We start from the raw sequence: 16,635 nt of genomic DNA, 5'->3' as shown, positions 1-16,635 counted from the left end.
CTTCATATGTACACTTCAGGCACCTATATGTCCCACAATGCAGTACGATTGTGACGTCACCACAAATCTCGTCTAATCACCACCACAACAAACTCTATGATATATTAATTATATATATATATATATATATATTTTTTTTTTTTAAAACAACCCACACACACCTAAATACATTTGGATGCTGCATTAAACAAATTCTTAAAGAGATATTATTGGAAAAAAAAATCAATAATCAACTTTATAGCTGATTCCAAGTGATCAAGGGCTTAGGGCGTTTCAATACAGCCTGCCGCAGTTTCCGCCAGTGGTGGGCACTCGTGCATCGTAAGCAATGACGTACATCTGAGTGAACGAGACGGAGGGAAGTTAGCGAGTGAAGGGCATGACAATTTTGGACTGGAACGCAGCCCCAGAAATCTCACTTACTTTGAATGTGTTGTACAGGTCAGAGGTCATGGACTTGAGCTCAAGAGCTGTGTCTTCATTGTAATAAGTGAGCTATAGGGACAGAGACAGAATGACTTAAAAATAGGAGGTTATATAAGCAAAATGTATAGCATTATATATGTATACAACGGTTCTTTCTGGTTCTCGAATTTCTTTGGCTGAGAGCCTTTTCAAGCCATATGCTATTTGCGCAGTAACATCACTCTTAACCGCTTCACCGTTTGTATCACTCCGCTCGCGGTGACTGTCATGACGGTCGATTAAATCCAACATATTTTTAATAAATAGTACTGTAGTTGTGTCAGGAAATTAAGTTTTAAGAGGTTTTTTTATTGCTTTATATTGGCTATTGTTGTTAATTTAAAATTGTTGTTGAGCTGTGAATTATGTTCATTCCTCTCTCTGTCTGAAGGTGCTGAGACACGCGAAGAGCTCGCTGAAGAAGAGAACGCGGAAGCTGTGAATTATGTTCATTCCTCTCTCTGTCTGAAGGTGCTGAGACACGCGAAGAGCTCGCTGAAGAAGAGAACGCGGACGCTGTGAATTATGTTCATTCCTCTCTCTGTCTGAAGGTGCTGAGATACGCGAAGAGAACGCTGAAGAAGAGAACGCGGACGCTGTGAATTATGTTTATTCCTCTCTCTGCCCGAGGCTAGTGAAGAGCCTGCTGATGCTGTGAGTTGCACGTGACCTCCATTCTCTGCGCTGAGGCTGGTGAAGAGCCTGCTAGTGCTGGAAGAGCCTGTTAATGCTGGAAGAGCTTGCTAATGCTGGAAGAGCCTGCTAATGCTGTGAGTTATACGTTTCCTCCACTCTCCGAGTCCAGTGAAGAACCTGCTAGTGCTGTGAGAAGAACCTGCTAATGCTGTGAGATATACGTATCCTCCACTCTCTGTCTGAGTCCAGTGAAGAACCTGCTAATGCTGTGAGATATATGTATCCTCCACTCTTTGTCTGAGTCCAGTGAAGAGCCTGCTCCCCAAAAGAAGAGAATGCTGAAGAGACGTTTTAAAATTGTTTTTATTATTTAATAAAGAGTATATTTATTTTGAATTCTGTGTCTGCCTTTCCCTTTGCGGTCAGCTCCTCAGGGGCGGCACGCAAGCGAGGGGTGGGCGGCCCGCTGGCGCTCGCCCCGACCTGTGATAATTATACAGATAACGGCTGATCGATTGATTTTCTGCTTCTGTAAAGTCATGTTGTGTTTGGATCAATTACCGCTTTCTCAGTGAGATCTTCAGATTTAACACTCCTTAGTTTCTTTCTGTAACAATGACAGAAATTAACAGCATAATGATGACTATATTTGAAATTATCAAAGTTGTTTGTGGATCTCACATTATAAACAGGATGACGATGATAATGATGATGACGAGGATGAATATTGCTCCACATTCCACTGTGATCCCAAATACTTCATGCCAACTGGATCTAGGATGCACTGAAAGAGTGAAACATTATCAGATAAGATTAACAGTCCAGACTAAAGGAAGTTATACAGGTTTGCTCTTACGAAAGCTTCACCTGTGACAGTTACAGCGTCTGATCTCTGAGATCCATGTTGATTGTGAGCCTGACAGTAGAAGCGTCCACTCTGTAGTGCACTGAAACTCTGTCCAGATCCAACAGCTGAGGTTTCATTCTCCTTAAACCAGCTGAAGTTCAGAGCAGGAGGGTTTGAGTCACTGATGCAGTTCAGAGTCACTGAATCTCCCTCCACTATTACACCAGATCCACTCATCAACACTGAGACGCTCCTGGGTGGGTCTAATAACAATCACCAAACTTATTGTTATAAGGAATCATAAAACATTTTGTGCAAATAATTATTGATGAAAATCATTATAAACATGCTGGAATGTTCAACAGCATCTTGTGTTTTATATTAAACTCACACATGACGTTTAAAGTCACAGCATCAGAGTATTTCTCTCCATGTTCATTGATGGACTTGCACTGGTATTCTCCACTGTCATCAGCGCTGATCTTTGAGATGTTGTAGATTCTTCCGGATCCTACAATCGTTCCTCCTTTAATCCAGCTGAAGTTCAGAGCAGGAGGGTTTGAGTCACTGATGCAGTTCAGAGTCACTGAATCTCCCTCCACTATTACACCAGATGGACTGATGGACACTGAGACGTTCCTGGGTGAGTCTGAAAAGAACAAAAGAAAACTCTATACTCATGGCATTTGTTATGCCAGTTCCAGTTTGGATCCAGCCTCTTATGAAGACTTCAGAAGACTTCAACAACAGAGATAGCGCCAACTCCTGAGAGGACTTCAAATGACACAAACTCTAAATCAACATGCACCAAGGTTAATTTTTTCTATGTATCCATTTGTTAATATGTATTCATTGTCTCAACAAGCTCAAAGTTTCTGCCATAAATTAATACATTGTTACCTCCATAATTTGTACACAGCAAAATCCCCAGAGTTAAATTTACTCTGCCCAGAATACATATGGTCCCACTCTAAAGAGTGTTAAAGTAACACTGAATAATGGAATACGTTTACATGACAACGATTTGCTTAAAACAGAGACATTTTTCCAGACGACACCATTGTCAAAACGATCCCCATTCACACAGATCTGCAAAAAAAGACAAAAAACGCTGTATTCTGCTGCCAGGCCGTTAGATGGCGATGAAACACTATAGACTGAAAACGTAATACGCATGTGCATGACGTCATCGACTTCAGAGATTTTATTTTTTGTTCTTTACACAGAGATTGTTTTCAAAAACTTGCACTCTGAAACCTGTTTTCAAAAGTTTGCGTTTTCAGGCACCCATAACGCTGTTGTCGTGAAAATGAATGGCAAAAAAAGTTGAGAATGGTGTCATGTTAAAAGGCCCCTAAGAGTTAAAGTTAATGAGATAATGAGATAATGAAGTGATTAATTAAGTGATGATTGAGCATTAGTGATGAACACCTGCTGTTAACAAGCAGAATCACTGAAGGAAAGAGAAAAACAAGAACAACAACTGACTTCAGACACAGCCTAAGATGAAATCAACTGAAGAGAAAAGAAGGCATTAAATCTGTGAAGATCTCTGCAGAGGAGGATTAAACAACTCCACAAACAGCATTACCAGCTTCACTTATTACTAACCAAACTGACTTTATTTATGTCAGACGTCTACAGAAGTTCTTATTGAGAATTAACAGAAGTTAAGGCTGCGTTTACACTTGGCATTGACATGCGATCACCGAGATCCGATCAAGCAGATCGGATCATAAGCCAATCAGGACACGGTGTGTTTACACCTGTCCACATAAAGTGGCATCTGTATCTGGATAACGGATCGGATATTGCATTCCCGTGAAAAAAAAAAAGAAAAAAAAGTATGGCTCCGGTACAAAGTCAACCTGAAGTGGTGGGTTTTCTTTTAAATCAGTTTTCAGTTGGGGTACATTTTACAGATCTCGCAAGTTGAGGAGGATGAAGAGGCTGCAAGTATTAATAAAGTGGATAGATGCCGTATGGAAACGGTAAAGAGAAACGTATCCAAGAACGTTGCCAGCTGTGGTGAGAAAAATGTGTGTTCTTTACAGAAAATTAACGGTTCTTCAACTTTAGGGTGCGAAAGCAAACATTTCAGTATATTTGCAATGTTCTTCGCACTCGACTATATCGTGAAACCACACAGCTACATGCAGCAATTCCTGGAGAGAGGAGGGGGAATAATGACAGTGGGCGGGGTTTTGTGTGACGTCCACCAGTGAATGCAGACACAATGGCTGGATTGCGTTTACATTACACTGAGATCCAATCACAATGCGTCCTCGACTACCTGCAAACCTGGACAAGCTGATCAGATAACATTCCGATCAGAAGTGCGTTTACACTTGTCTTTTCAATGTGTATGTTAATTTAACTCTGGATATTTTGTTGTGTAAATGTACATTTCTGAAATGCATTTCTTGGACACAGTCAACTCTGATAACAGATCGCTCTAACTTGTAATGTAGACACATGCATTTTCTGTAAAGCTGCATTTGAAATCTGTTATACAAATAAATGTGAATTAAATTGAATTAATTTGTTGATCACAGTTCCCACATAGCAACATTGTGTCGGCCCAGATCCGGCCCACATCTGGCTCATGTGGAAAGATGATCTGGCCCACATGCAGTGTGGAATGAAGGCCATTGGGCGAACTGCTCCTGTTTGCCAGATAGTTGCCACAAGCAGGCCATAGCAATGCTGCATGTCAGCCAAGAGCAAAGAAATAAACCAGAACTGGACCTTATCTGAGCCACAAAATCTGTGTATATTAAATATGGAGTCATCTCAGCCTTAATAAGCCTGTTAACAAGCAGAATCACTGAATGAAAGAAGAGAACAGAAAAAGAGACGAGCAGAAACACAAGAACTACAACTGTCTTCAGCCACAGACTAAGATGAAATCAACTGAAGAGAAAAGAAGACATTACATCTGTGAAGGTCTCAGCAGAGGAGGATTAAACAACTCCACAAACTGCATTACCAGCTTCACGTTTTACTAACCAGACTGACTTTATTTATGTCAGACGTCTACAAAAGTTGGTATTGAGAATTAACAGAGGTTTAACTCTAATGTGTTTCATTTGAAGTCACCATAACAGTGATTAGTGTTCCCATTAGTTGGGCTCTTAACTCTTATTATTCTTATCTTTTGTCTTTTTTGGCCGCTGTGACAGTGTGTTTGTCGAACACATTTCCAGTAGCAAAAAAAGCTAAAGTGAAACGTGATCAGGTGATGATGGTTACCTGTTGATGGTTTAATAAGCATCATGATATAATCATATCTGATATCATTTGAATCTAAAAACTGTGTTGTACCATTAATATATTCATATCACAAACCCTGTGTTACTGCAGCATGAGATCCAGCAATATAATAAAAATCAGTTAGAAGACTGTGATGTACAACTTGTGATGTAAAAATATTAATGGAACAAAACAATTGTTAGAATCAATATACATCAGTGAATCAGTCTATATCATGATGATTATTAAACCATCAACAGGTAACCATCATCACCTGATCTCATTTCACTTTAGCTTTATTTGCTACTGGAAATGTGTTTCAGAAACACACTGTCACAGCAGGTGATCTTCACAGATTTTATGTCTTCTTTTCTCTTCAGTTGATTTCATCTTAGTCTGTGGCTGAAGTTGTAATTCTTGTGTTTCTGCTCATGTCTTTTTTCTGTTGTCTTCTTTCCTTAAGTGATTATTTTTGTTAACAGGCTTATTAAGGCTGAGATGACTTCATATTTAATAAACACAGATTTTGTGGCTCAGATAAGGTCTAGTTGTGTTTTATTTATTTGCTCTTGGCTGACATGTGGCATTGCTATGGCCTACTTGTGGCCCAGATCTGGCAAACAGGAGCGGTCCGCCCAAGGGCCGTCATTCCACGCTGCATGTGGGCCAGATCATCTTTCCACATGTGCCAGATGTGGGCCGGATATGGGCCAACACAATGTTGCTATGTGGGTATCTGAACCACCATTAACTCACACATGATGTTTAAATTCACATTATCAGAGTATGTCTCCCCATGTTCATTGATGGACTTGCACTTGTATTCTCCACTGTCATCAGAGCTGATCTTTGAGATGCTGTAGATTCTTCCAGATCCTACAATCGTTCCTTCTTTAAACCAGCTGATGTTCAGAGCAGGAGGGTTTGAGTCACTGATGCAGTTCAGAGACACTGAATCTCCCTCCACTATTTCACCAGATACACTTATTAATGCTGTGATGTTCCTCGGAGGATCTGTAAAGACAAAAAAAAAGTGTAAAATGAAATGTGGTGAGACAAATAATCTTCCAGAAATAAAAGCAGACTTACACATGATATTCACATTCACAGCAGCAGAAGTCTGAGATCCATGTTTATTTCTAGCAGAGCAATGATAGTCTCCGCTGGCCTCAGACTTAATATTAGTGATGCTGTAGGTTTCACCAGATTGCAAAATATTCCTTCTTCCTTTAAACCAGCTGAAGTTCAGAGCAGGAGGGTTTGAGTCACTGATGCATTTCAGAGTCACTGAATCTCCCTCCATTATTACACCAGATGGACTGATGGACACTGAGACGTTCCTGGGTGAGTCTGAAAAGGACAAATTAAACTCTATACACATGTTATGCGTTTGTTAGTACTCAAATGTGTTGATCACAGAAACCTGGCAAAATTCCCAGAGCTAAATTAAATATGCTCAGAGCACTCTACTGAGTGTTAAAGTAACACTGAAGCAGTGTTAAATTTAATTAGATAATTAAATGATTAATTGAGTTATGATTGACCATTAGTGGTGACACTTGATGATAATGAGCAGAATCACAGAAGGAAAGAGGACAAAACAGAAAAAAGAGCAACAAAAGAACCAGAACTGACTTCAAACACAGCCTTACTCAAGGGAAAAAACATCTCAGTTTTAAGCATATCGTGTAAATGTACCCTTTATTTCCATTGAAACAGGAAGCTAAGGTGGGACATTTTCAATGGCTACTCCAAGTTTTCAAATAGCCAATTTTTGTTTATGGTGAGATTAGTGAATCATTTTACCTTATGATGATAAAAACTATTTAATCTGATCATCTTTTTTCAAGGCTTCCTTTTTTAAAGAACATGTAAAAAGTCAAGTCAAACTGCCCAACTGAAGTAATCACTGATCACCATAATGGTGACCAGGCATTTTCAATAAAACATCATCATCTAAACCTCTTTTAACCCTCTGGGGTCTGAGGGGTTTTTGGGGTCCTTGAGATGTTCTGACATGCCCTGACATTTGTGCTTTTTTCAGTTGCTTATAAACATATTAATGGCAAAGTTTCTGAAATAAGGCCACAAAACACATACTAAATATGTGCCAATAAGACTTTCGACTAATGGATGTGGTCGCCTAGAGTTTTTTCTTCAAAATGATGTGAAAATCATCCTGCCTAATCATTGACATAACACAATACATTGATTTAAATCTTGTAAAACACTTTTTGTTTGTAAAGGCAATATGCGCAAGGGGCGTCAACGATCATGCATATTTAGTGGTTCACACCTGAGGAGACAATGGGGCCCGCATACTTAATGAGCCACTCATTCAGGTGTGTCACCTATAGCCACAAGAAAGAATGCAAGAGCAATATATATATATATATATATATATATATATATATATATATATATATATATATATATATATATATTCTACCAAATTGGTTCACATTTGGAAGCATCTCAATTTTATTTTTTTATTTTTTCACAAATTGTGCTTGCAAATTGTATAATATCCAAGGAAAACATGTCTAGTAATTGTGCAGTTAATTCTCATACTGTATTTTCAGTTTTGGAATATGTATCCTCTCCCCAAATTTGTCAATAATAAAACACAATAAAAATGATCTAAAGAAAAGGCTTATATTTACCTTTTAAAATTAGTTTACATCCACCTTGTAAATATATATTTTTTTTATTAAAAAGTTTACAATTACAACAACAAAGTGTAATCTTTCTTTGTAAAAACTAAAGTATACATTTTATCATACATATTTCAAAGTTAAGGATTCATCACTTTGAATATAGCCTACATTGACAAAACATACTATATTTAACATATTAGCAAAAATTGGCAAACAAAAGCTTATTTGAGGTGGCAGTAAAACAGTAAAAATGTGTAATCTATCCAAAACTAGTCAACGAAATGTTGTCTTTCATATGTCAGTAACATAGGTCTTTCGTTTTTATTATAAGGAATATAAAATGTTAATTTGCAGTTTAATATGTTGCTTATACAAATACATTTTATTTCAACATATTTCAGTCGATTTTTATAGCAAAACTGTTTGCTAAAAGCGAAACATTCATTCACACACAGAAACGCAATTCAAATTTAAACCGTCTTTTTGCGAGATGTGGTAAACAGCGCATCTCTGCCGTTCATTCATTCACACAGAAACGCGATTTACTTGAGAATGAAAAAAACTTACTACAGTATTCCATCCGTTGCTCCTCGAAATACCAGCACTTCTGAGTTACATTTTCCATTATTATTATTCCTCACAGCGCTGCGAGACAGTGTAAACAAGTACAAGTACAATCTGAATAAACTTGATGTGTTTTCTCGAGCTGATATGGGGGCGTTCACAGGTTTGCATGGATTGCCTCATTCATTTGCGTTTGAATAGCGCCCACTCTCCGTGGGCGGGGCAGATTACAACGTAATGAGCTGAGATGAGAACGACTGAAATCTCTCTCTTTTCATAAAGATTACATAAACAGATAAAAAAAAAATTATAATAAAAATTACTTAATTTAAAAGAAGAGAATTCAAGCTTCATGTCGGTGTGTCTGTATGTCTGTTTGACTGAGTATTCGCTGAGTTATGGTTCATTTTCGGACGCGTTTCAGAATGGACTTAACTGACAGAGAGGAGGCAGAACTCGCATCATGTTTATTTTTTTTTATTTGGCGAAAAGCACAACACTTTGTTTTTATTGTGAGTATACACAAAAATAATACACACTTAACAGGATCGATTGATGTATAACACAAGCATATAAGATAAAAAGTAATATTTTTTTATTTTATTTTTTTTCACTGATAAGACAAAAACGAGCCTATCGCGCCGGCGCGATAGCCGACCTCAGGGGGTTAATTCTCAAAAAAAAAAAAAAACTTTCAAGGCGTCTGACATAAAGTTTATCTGGTTAGTAATAAGTGAAGCTGGTAATGTTGTTTGTGGAGTTGTTTAATCCTCCTCTGCTAAGATGTTCAGAGATGTATTGTCTTCTTTAATCTTCTGTTGATTTCCTCTAATGCTGTGGCTAGAAGTCAGTTGTAGTTCTTGGGCCCTATTTTATCGATCTGTAACGCAAGTATCAAACGCAAAATGCAAGCAACTTTGTGGGCGGAACTTGGGCTCTGTTGCTATTATACCAGCAGGATAAATGACTCTTGCGCCCGACTCAAATCTAAAATGGGTTGGTCTGAAGTAGCTACATTCCTCGTAGGTGTGGTTTGGGCGCAACGTGAAATTAACCAATCAGAGCATCATCTCATATTCCCTTTAAGAGCAAGCACGCTTGTTCCATGGCAGTTTTTATAACGGCGGATTGGCAAGGCGCACACCAGGAGCGGTTCACAGCCGAGGAGACCGACGTTCTCGTCAGGGCCGTAAAAGACAGAGAAGTGACATTGCGGATGGGAGAAACCCACCCAAATTAGCTTCAGTTAAACAGGCATATACTAATTTGGGTAAATGTGTAAGCTAGATTTATGCCTATTTCTTTCACATCTTCATGGACACCACAATGATTTCCCTCATGTGCTAATATTTTTCCTTGTAATTATGTATGGTTTTCACAAATGGGAACTGCTGCGTCTGTGTAGATGAGAGAAGGAAAGTGTATGCACGTTGTGCACAAGCTATATTATGGCCAAGCATTTGCCCTTAAAATAGCATCTGAATAACACGCCACTGACTTTAGAATAGGTTTTTCCTGGTCAGTGGCGGAATTGTTTTCTGAAACTGCAAAATAGCACCAGGGAACGTTTGCGCTGGAACATGCCTCCTCTTTTCGCTGAACCGCCCCTGGAGCGCAAGTTCATTCCCTAATTTACCGATGTGCGTCTGTGGAGGGAAAAGTCCGCTGTGCATCGGGTGCAAAATAGGAATGATACATGTGTCTGTGTACAAAGTCAATTGCGCTGGGTGCAAGATAGGACCCTTAGTGTTTCTCTTTCCTTCAGTGATTCTGATTGTTAACAGCAGGTATTCATCATTCATGCTTATCATCCCTTAATTAATCACCTAATTATCTCATTAACTTTAACACTGCTTCCACTTTACCATATGTGTTATGACTAGTGTTGATTATACAATGGGGGTTTTGTAGTGCACTGAACCATCATTACTCACAAAATACGTTTAAAGTCACATTATCAGAGTATTTCTCTCCATGTTCATTGATGGACTTGCACTTGTATTCTCCTCTGTCATCAGAGCTGATCTTTGAGATGCTGAAGATTCTTCCAGATTCAACAAATGTTCCTCCTTTAAACCAGCTGAAGTTCAGAGCAGGAGGGTTTGAGTCACTGATGCAGTTCAGAGTCACTGAATCTCCCTCCACTATTACACCAGATGGACTGATGGACACTGAGACGCTCCTGGGAGGGTCTAATAAGAATCACGAAACATAAATGTTACAAGGATGTAGCAACATTGGCTATGAATCATGGCTCATTGAATCAGAACACAAACACACATTCCTTCTTGCTGTCCCACTCTGAACCCACGAAGGTAAATCAGTTGTGTTGGCTCCAGCTAGTAACAAATGGTCTTTCGCGACACTTTATTGCACCTTGGAGGATAACCAGTCAACACATTCCCTTAACTTTGCAAAGTTCTGCATTCCAAACCCCCTTCCCCTCTCTGGACCACAGAGAGATAACGAAACTTGCTACGTGACATCACACCCCCACACACACACAAACATCCTTTGTGTTTAACTTAGAACTTAGAGATATTCTTTTTTGATATATGTACAATTCCATTAGGCATGTTGATTAGTTTTGTGTTATTCTATAGTGTGATTCTCTAGTGTGTAGTTTTGAATTCTAAGTGGGTATTTTAAGAATGATACACTATATATGTACCCTAACTCCCACCAGACCATAAAATTTTATGGTCCTAACGGAATGTCAGCAGCAAGGAATCTCACTGAGATTCTGGCAGAAGAGCAGAATTAACGTGTTCATCCTAGATATTTTATATGTATAACCACTGAAGAAATATGTAAACCTGAATGTAATTTCCCCTTTTCATGATTGTTCTTCTATGTGAATGTGGTTCTGTATTCTTTTAAACCTTAATGGAATAATGCTCTAGATATGCACACTGTGGTGAGATCATAGATGTGTCATGTTGGTCTTTCTAAAGTCCAATCTTCAATTCCCACTTATCAATGTACATCACATGTTGGGTTCATTTTATTCCTAGGTTGTTAGTTTAACCTTTAAGCTTATTTTTACAGAATAATAATCTATCTCGACGTGTACCTTCGAAACATATCTAATTTGGTATCCACGTAAAGCTCTCCTTGTACTGAAACCAAATATATGCATCAGGATCTGGTAAAATGTATTATACTATTTTTACCATCGTTAGAGTATAACTGATCACATAATAACGCTGCCATAAAACATGCAAATTTAACTGGGAACTAAGACAAAGAAAGTTTCTTCCCGCTTGGAATGTCACGTTCCAATTGGCCTAAGCCAAGGGAGGAGTAAAATTTCTGTACCCTAGAAAAGCGGTTACACGGCGCGTTCAGGGCAGTTCTGTATTTTCTTTCGTCTTGTTTTGTTCCTGCTTTTTCGTTATTTTTCTTTCTTTTACGAACCCTCTTCGTCAGCGAGAAGATCCATATGGCTCCCTTTTAAGGGAGCATTCTTCGTTTTCTCTTTTATTTTCTTAAGTCTTTTCTTTATTTTCGTCTTTGTTTAGACTCTACCATTCGTTCAGTGAAGCTTCAACTTTAAAGAGACTTGAATCTCCCGCGGCGCGCACTCCTCATCCTCAAGGACGTGCACGAGCACTGAAAGAATTCCTGGCTCCATGGCTCCTATAGGAGTCATCATCTCCGTTTTATTTTCTTTACTAAGTTTTATTTTCATATTCATTTCTCCCTCCACAAAGGGAGATGAACTCTGAATCATGTTTCTGGCAACTTCACGTTCGGTGAACCTTTAAACTTCGCGCGAGTCAGGCTCGCCCCAAAGACACGAGGAAACACGCTCCGCTCTAAAAAGAGCTCTTCTTCAGCAAATACAAAGAGAACCATACGCAAGTAATGATTTTTGATTTGATTGATGTGATTTCTTGTTGTCTCTCAAGGTTACTGCCTGTGATTTTGCCTAACAGTGATCTTTCCTTGATCGCACATGTTTAGTTTCACTTTCTCTCATCTCTCTCATTGTCAGAACTCTCTTTCATCCTCTCCCTCATTTTCATTATTCGTTTAGTCTTGTATTTTGTTTACGTGTCCTGTACATACATATTTACTCGTGTTTGCTGGACAAACAACCGTTTGATGATTACATTAATTTCCATTAAGGGTTATCTCATAATCGATCTGAAATAGGATTATTAATATATGAATGATGAATTATAATTAGTTGTGATTGATTATTCAGATATACAAATCGATCTATTTTCAACTTCGAATAAATTAATGTAACTGTATTATGCAAAATATTAATCATATTCATGATTAATTATTAAAATTCCCTATAAATCATTTGAGCTAATGATAAATGTACTACTAATGCCAGTGCGGTTACAAGGATCATAAAAAAAAAAAATGTGCAACTAATTATTGATGAAAATCATTAATCATTAAACATGCTGGGATGTTCTACAGCATCTTGTTTTTTATAATAAACTTACACATGACGTTTAAAGTCACAGTATCAGAGTATTTCCCTCCATGTGTATTGATGGACTTGCACTTGTATTCTCCACTGTCATCAGAGCTGATCTTTGAGATGTTGTAGATTCTTCCAGATCCTACAGTCATTCCTCCTTTAATCCAGCTGATTTCTGCAGGAGGGTTTGAGTCACTGATGCAGTTCAGAGTCACTGAATCTCCCTCCACTATTACACCAGATGGTCTGATGAACACTGAGATGCTCCTGGGAGGATCTGTAAAGACAAAAAAAAGTGTAAAATGACATGCAGTGAGACAAATCATTGCAAAAAAAAAAAATCTTCCAGAACTGGTTAAACATAAAGGCAGACTTACACATGATATTCACATTCACAGCAGCAGAAGTCTGAGATCCATGTTTATTTCTAGCAGAGCAATGATAGTCTCCGCTGGACTCAGACTTAATATTAGTGATGCTGTAGGTTTCACCAGATTGCAAAATCGTTCCTCCTTTAAACCAGCTGAAGTTCAGAGCAGGAGGGTTTGAGTCACTGATGCAGTTCAGAGTCACTGAATCTCCCTCCATTATTTCACCAGATGGACTGATGGACACTGAGACGCTCCTTGGTGAGTCTGAAAAGGGCAAAAGAAAACTCTGTACTCATGTTTTGCATTTGGTAATGAACAGATATGTTGATTACTGAACTATCATTAACTCACACATGACGTTTAAAGTCACAGCATCAGAGTTTTTCCCTCCATGTTCATTGATGGACTTGCACTTGTATTCTCCACTGTCATCAGAGCTGATATTTGAGATGTTGTAGATTCTTCCAGATCCTACAGTCGTTCCTCCTTTAAACCAGCTGATGTTCAGAGCAGGAGGGTTTGAGTCACTGATGCAGTTCAGAGTCACTGAATCTCCCTCCACTATTACACCAGATCCACTTATCAACACTGAGACACTCCTGGGAGGATCTGTTAAGACAAAAAAAAAAGTTTAAAATGACATGCAGTGATAAATCATTGCAAAAATACTCTTCCATAAATAAAGGCAGACTTACACATGATATTCACATTCACAGCAGCAGAAGTCTGAGATCCATGATTATTTCTAGCAGAGCAACGATAGTCTCCGCTGGCCTCAGACTTAATATTAGTGATGCTGTAGGTTTCACCAGATTGCAAAATCTTCCTTTTTCCTTTAAACCAACTGATTTCTGCAAGAGGGTTTGAGTCACTGATGCAGTTCAGAGTCACTGAATCTCCCTCCATTATTTCATCAGATGGACTGATGGACACTGAGACTTTCCTGGGTGAGTCTGAAAAGGACAAAATAAACTCTATACTCATGTTTCGCGTTTGTTAGTCCACTAACTCAGATAGCAATTGTTGTCTGGCCCAGCTCCGGGTCACACAGCCAGTTTCTCTCGGCCCACATACAGCAAAGAATGACGGTCCTGGGATGGACCAGATCTGAACTACAGACATGAGCCACACATGAGCCATAAGTGGCCCAAATCTCAGACAAATAATAACCCATAACCAGCCCTGAACTGCCATCAGTAAACCAGATCAAACCCAATCTTTAGAAAGACAAAAAAAAAAAAAAAAAAAATGTCTAGGGTGCTCAGGGAGTTCAATAAAAAAGAAAGTGTTTGAAGGTGCTATTTGGGTTTGGGAATTTAAATAAATGTAGGAAAGAGAAGATCCAAGGCGCTCTTCTTCAAAATTATTTTAAAAGCCTTTATTTAACTGGCTATATCATAGTAGAAAATTGAAAAGACATCGGGGGGAAAAAGCAACCCACGCGTAGCGGTACAAACAGCCTTCTTCAGGATGTGCTTTCCAATCAAACAATTTCCTCTTTTTTGTGTGCTAATTAGAGTGACATAATACATACATACACAGAGAAAGTCCACTAGGTGGCTTCATTGCAAATTACGGAGCCCGGGAAGTCACCTCTGGGAAAAAAAAACAATCCGTGGCGACGGTTTTGTAATCCGTCCGCTCAGTTTATATACCCACGAGTTTCTAATCCGCGCTCTCAGATTTGTAAACCGTTCCTTCAGTTTTTGCAATCTGTACCCACAAATTCATAAACTGTGCCCACGCTTTCGCAATCCGTTCCCACGGGTTTGTAAACTGTACTCACGGATTTGTGGCTCGCCCTCGTTTTAGAAGAACACCAGGAGACCGCTGTTAACGAATCATATTTTATATTGTTTTATTGAATATTAAGTGGAATCAGATTGTCTTGCGTCTGCATGTTTAAAGTGATTCGCAATTGTAGCGGGTATATGAATGACGTGCATTAAAATATTTTGTTTATTTGTGATAATATTAGCACTTTATTATTATTGTCTAACCTGCATATTACACAGCAAAATCCCCAGTGTTAAATTAACACTGCTCAGTGTTCAGTCTTTATATGAGTCCACACTCAGAGTGTTATAATTAACACTGAAGCAGTGTTAAAGTTAATGAGATAATTAAGTGATTAATTGATTAATTTAGTGATGATTGAGCATTATTGAAGACATCTGATGTTAATAAGCAGAATCACTGAAGGAGAAAATTATTTTTTATTGGTCACCATTATGGTGATCAGTGTTTAGTTTAGTTGGACTCTTGACCCTTACTTTTTTTTTATTTTAGATTTTGTTTGGCTGCTGTAATTCGGTTATAACAGCCAGATGAACAAAGAGCAAATGTTGGTTGTGTTTTAACATAATCATTAGTTGGCCTGAATCACTGAACTCATTGAGAGTATAATTTCTGAGTTAAGTTTACCTAATGGATTATAGCAGCACTGTCCTTGTCGACAGAGGTGGGTAATCCAGGGCCAAAGAGTAAAAGTCCTTGCCATATGTTTATTCCACCCATAAACTCAGTCAGCTGATTTCACTAATTAGTTCTCTCTCCTGCTGAATTAGCAAATCCAGGTGATTGGAACAAAATACTGAGGAGGACTTTTACTTTCTGAACCTGGACTTTACACCTCTGCATAGCAATGCCACATGTCAGCCAAGAGTAAAGAAATAAACCAGAACTTGACCTTATCGTAGCCAAAAAAATCTGTGTATATTAAATATGGAGTAATTTCAGCCACAGCCTCAGATGAAATCAACTGAAGAGAAAAGAAGACATTAAATCTGTGAAGATCTCAGCAGAGGAGGATTAAACAACTCCACAAACAGCATTACCAGCTTCACTTATTACTAACCAGACTGACTTTATTTCTGTCAGACGTCTACACAAGCTCTTATTGAGAATTAACAGAGGTTTAACTCTGTGTTTCATTTGAAATCACCATAAGAGTGAATAGTGTTTCGATTAGTTGGGCTCTTAACTCTTATTATATCTTTTGACTTCTTTTGGCCGCTGTGACAGTGTGTTTGTCAAACACATTTGCAGCTGCAAAGAAAGCTAAAGTGAAATGAGATCAGGTGATGATGGTTACCTGTTAATGGTTTTATAATCATCATGAAATAGACTGATTCACTGATGTCTTTTGAATCTAACAATTATGTTGTCACATTAATATTTTTTTCACAACACAAACCCTGTGTTACTGCAGCATTAGATCCAGCAATATTATAACAGTAAGTTAGAAGACTTTAACAGACATGAGCACAAAAAAAGTCAGTTTAATATGACACACACAGACATCAACAATCAGCGTATGAATCTCAACAATGGTGACAATCAAAAGTACTTTGCTGCAATGCATGCTGGGTACCAGCATAGTACAAAACTCCCAGCATGCAT

At 38.4% G+C, this 16,635-nt stretch overlaps 2 protein-coding genes across 2 annotated transcripts in view; both read right to left on the bottom strand.

Moving 5' to 3' along the window:
- Window positions 1–16,635, bottom strand: part of LOC307152024 (hemicentin-1-like) — a 258,180-nt gene that overhangs the window by 151,285 nt on the left and 90,260 nt on the right. The window lies entirely within an intron of this gene.
- LOC307152193 (B-cell receptor CD22-like) overlaps window positions 1–16,635 on the bottom strand; it is a 30,548-nt gene that overhangs the window by 2,341 nt on the left and 11,572 nt on the right. The window contains exons 3-14 of the mRNA XM_079860612.1: window positions 13,929–14,186; window positions 13,585–13,842; window positions 13,240–13,497; window positions 12,885–13,139; window positions 10,356–10,613; window positions 6,290–6,550; window positions 5,957–6,214; window positions 2,340–2,597; window positions 1,969–2,211; window positions 1,783–1,885; window positions 1,663–1,708; window positions 424–495 (exon numbers count right to left, since the gene is read on the bottom strand). Of these exons, the coding sequence (XP_079716738.1) occupies window positions 424–495; window positions 1,663–1,708; window positions 1,783–1,885; window positions 1,969–2,211; window positions 2,340–2,597; window positions 5,957–6,214; window positions 6,290–6,550; window positions 10,356–10,613; window positions 12,885–13,139; window positions 13,240–13,497; window positions 13,585–13,842; window positions 13,929–14,186 (2,528 nt within the window). The remainder of the gene's footprint in view (window positions 1–423; window positions 496–1,662; window positions 1,709–1,782; window positions 1,886–1,968; window positions 2,212–2,339; window positions 2,598–5,956; window positions 6,215–6,289; window positions 6,551–10,355; window positions 10,614–12,884; window positions 13,140–13,239; window positions 13,498–13,584; window positions 13,843–13,928; window positions 14,187–16,635) is intronic.

Source organism: Squalius cephalus, assembly GCF_949319135.1.
Source record: "Squalius cephalus genome assembly, chromosome: 2".
Taxonomy (NCBI): domain Eukaryota; kingdom Metazoa; phylum Chordata; class Actinopteri; order Cypriniformes; family Leuciscidae; genus Squalius; species Squalius cephalus.
This window is presented reverse-complemented; position numbering and strand designations above follow the sequence as displayed.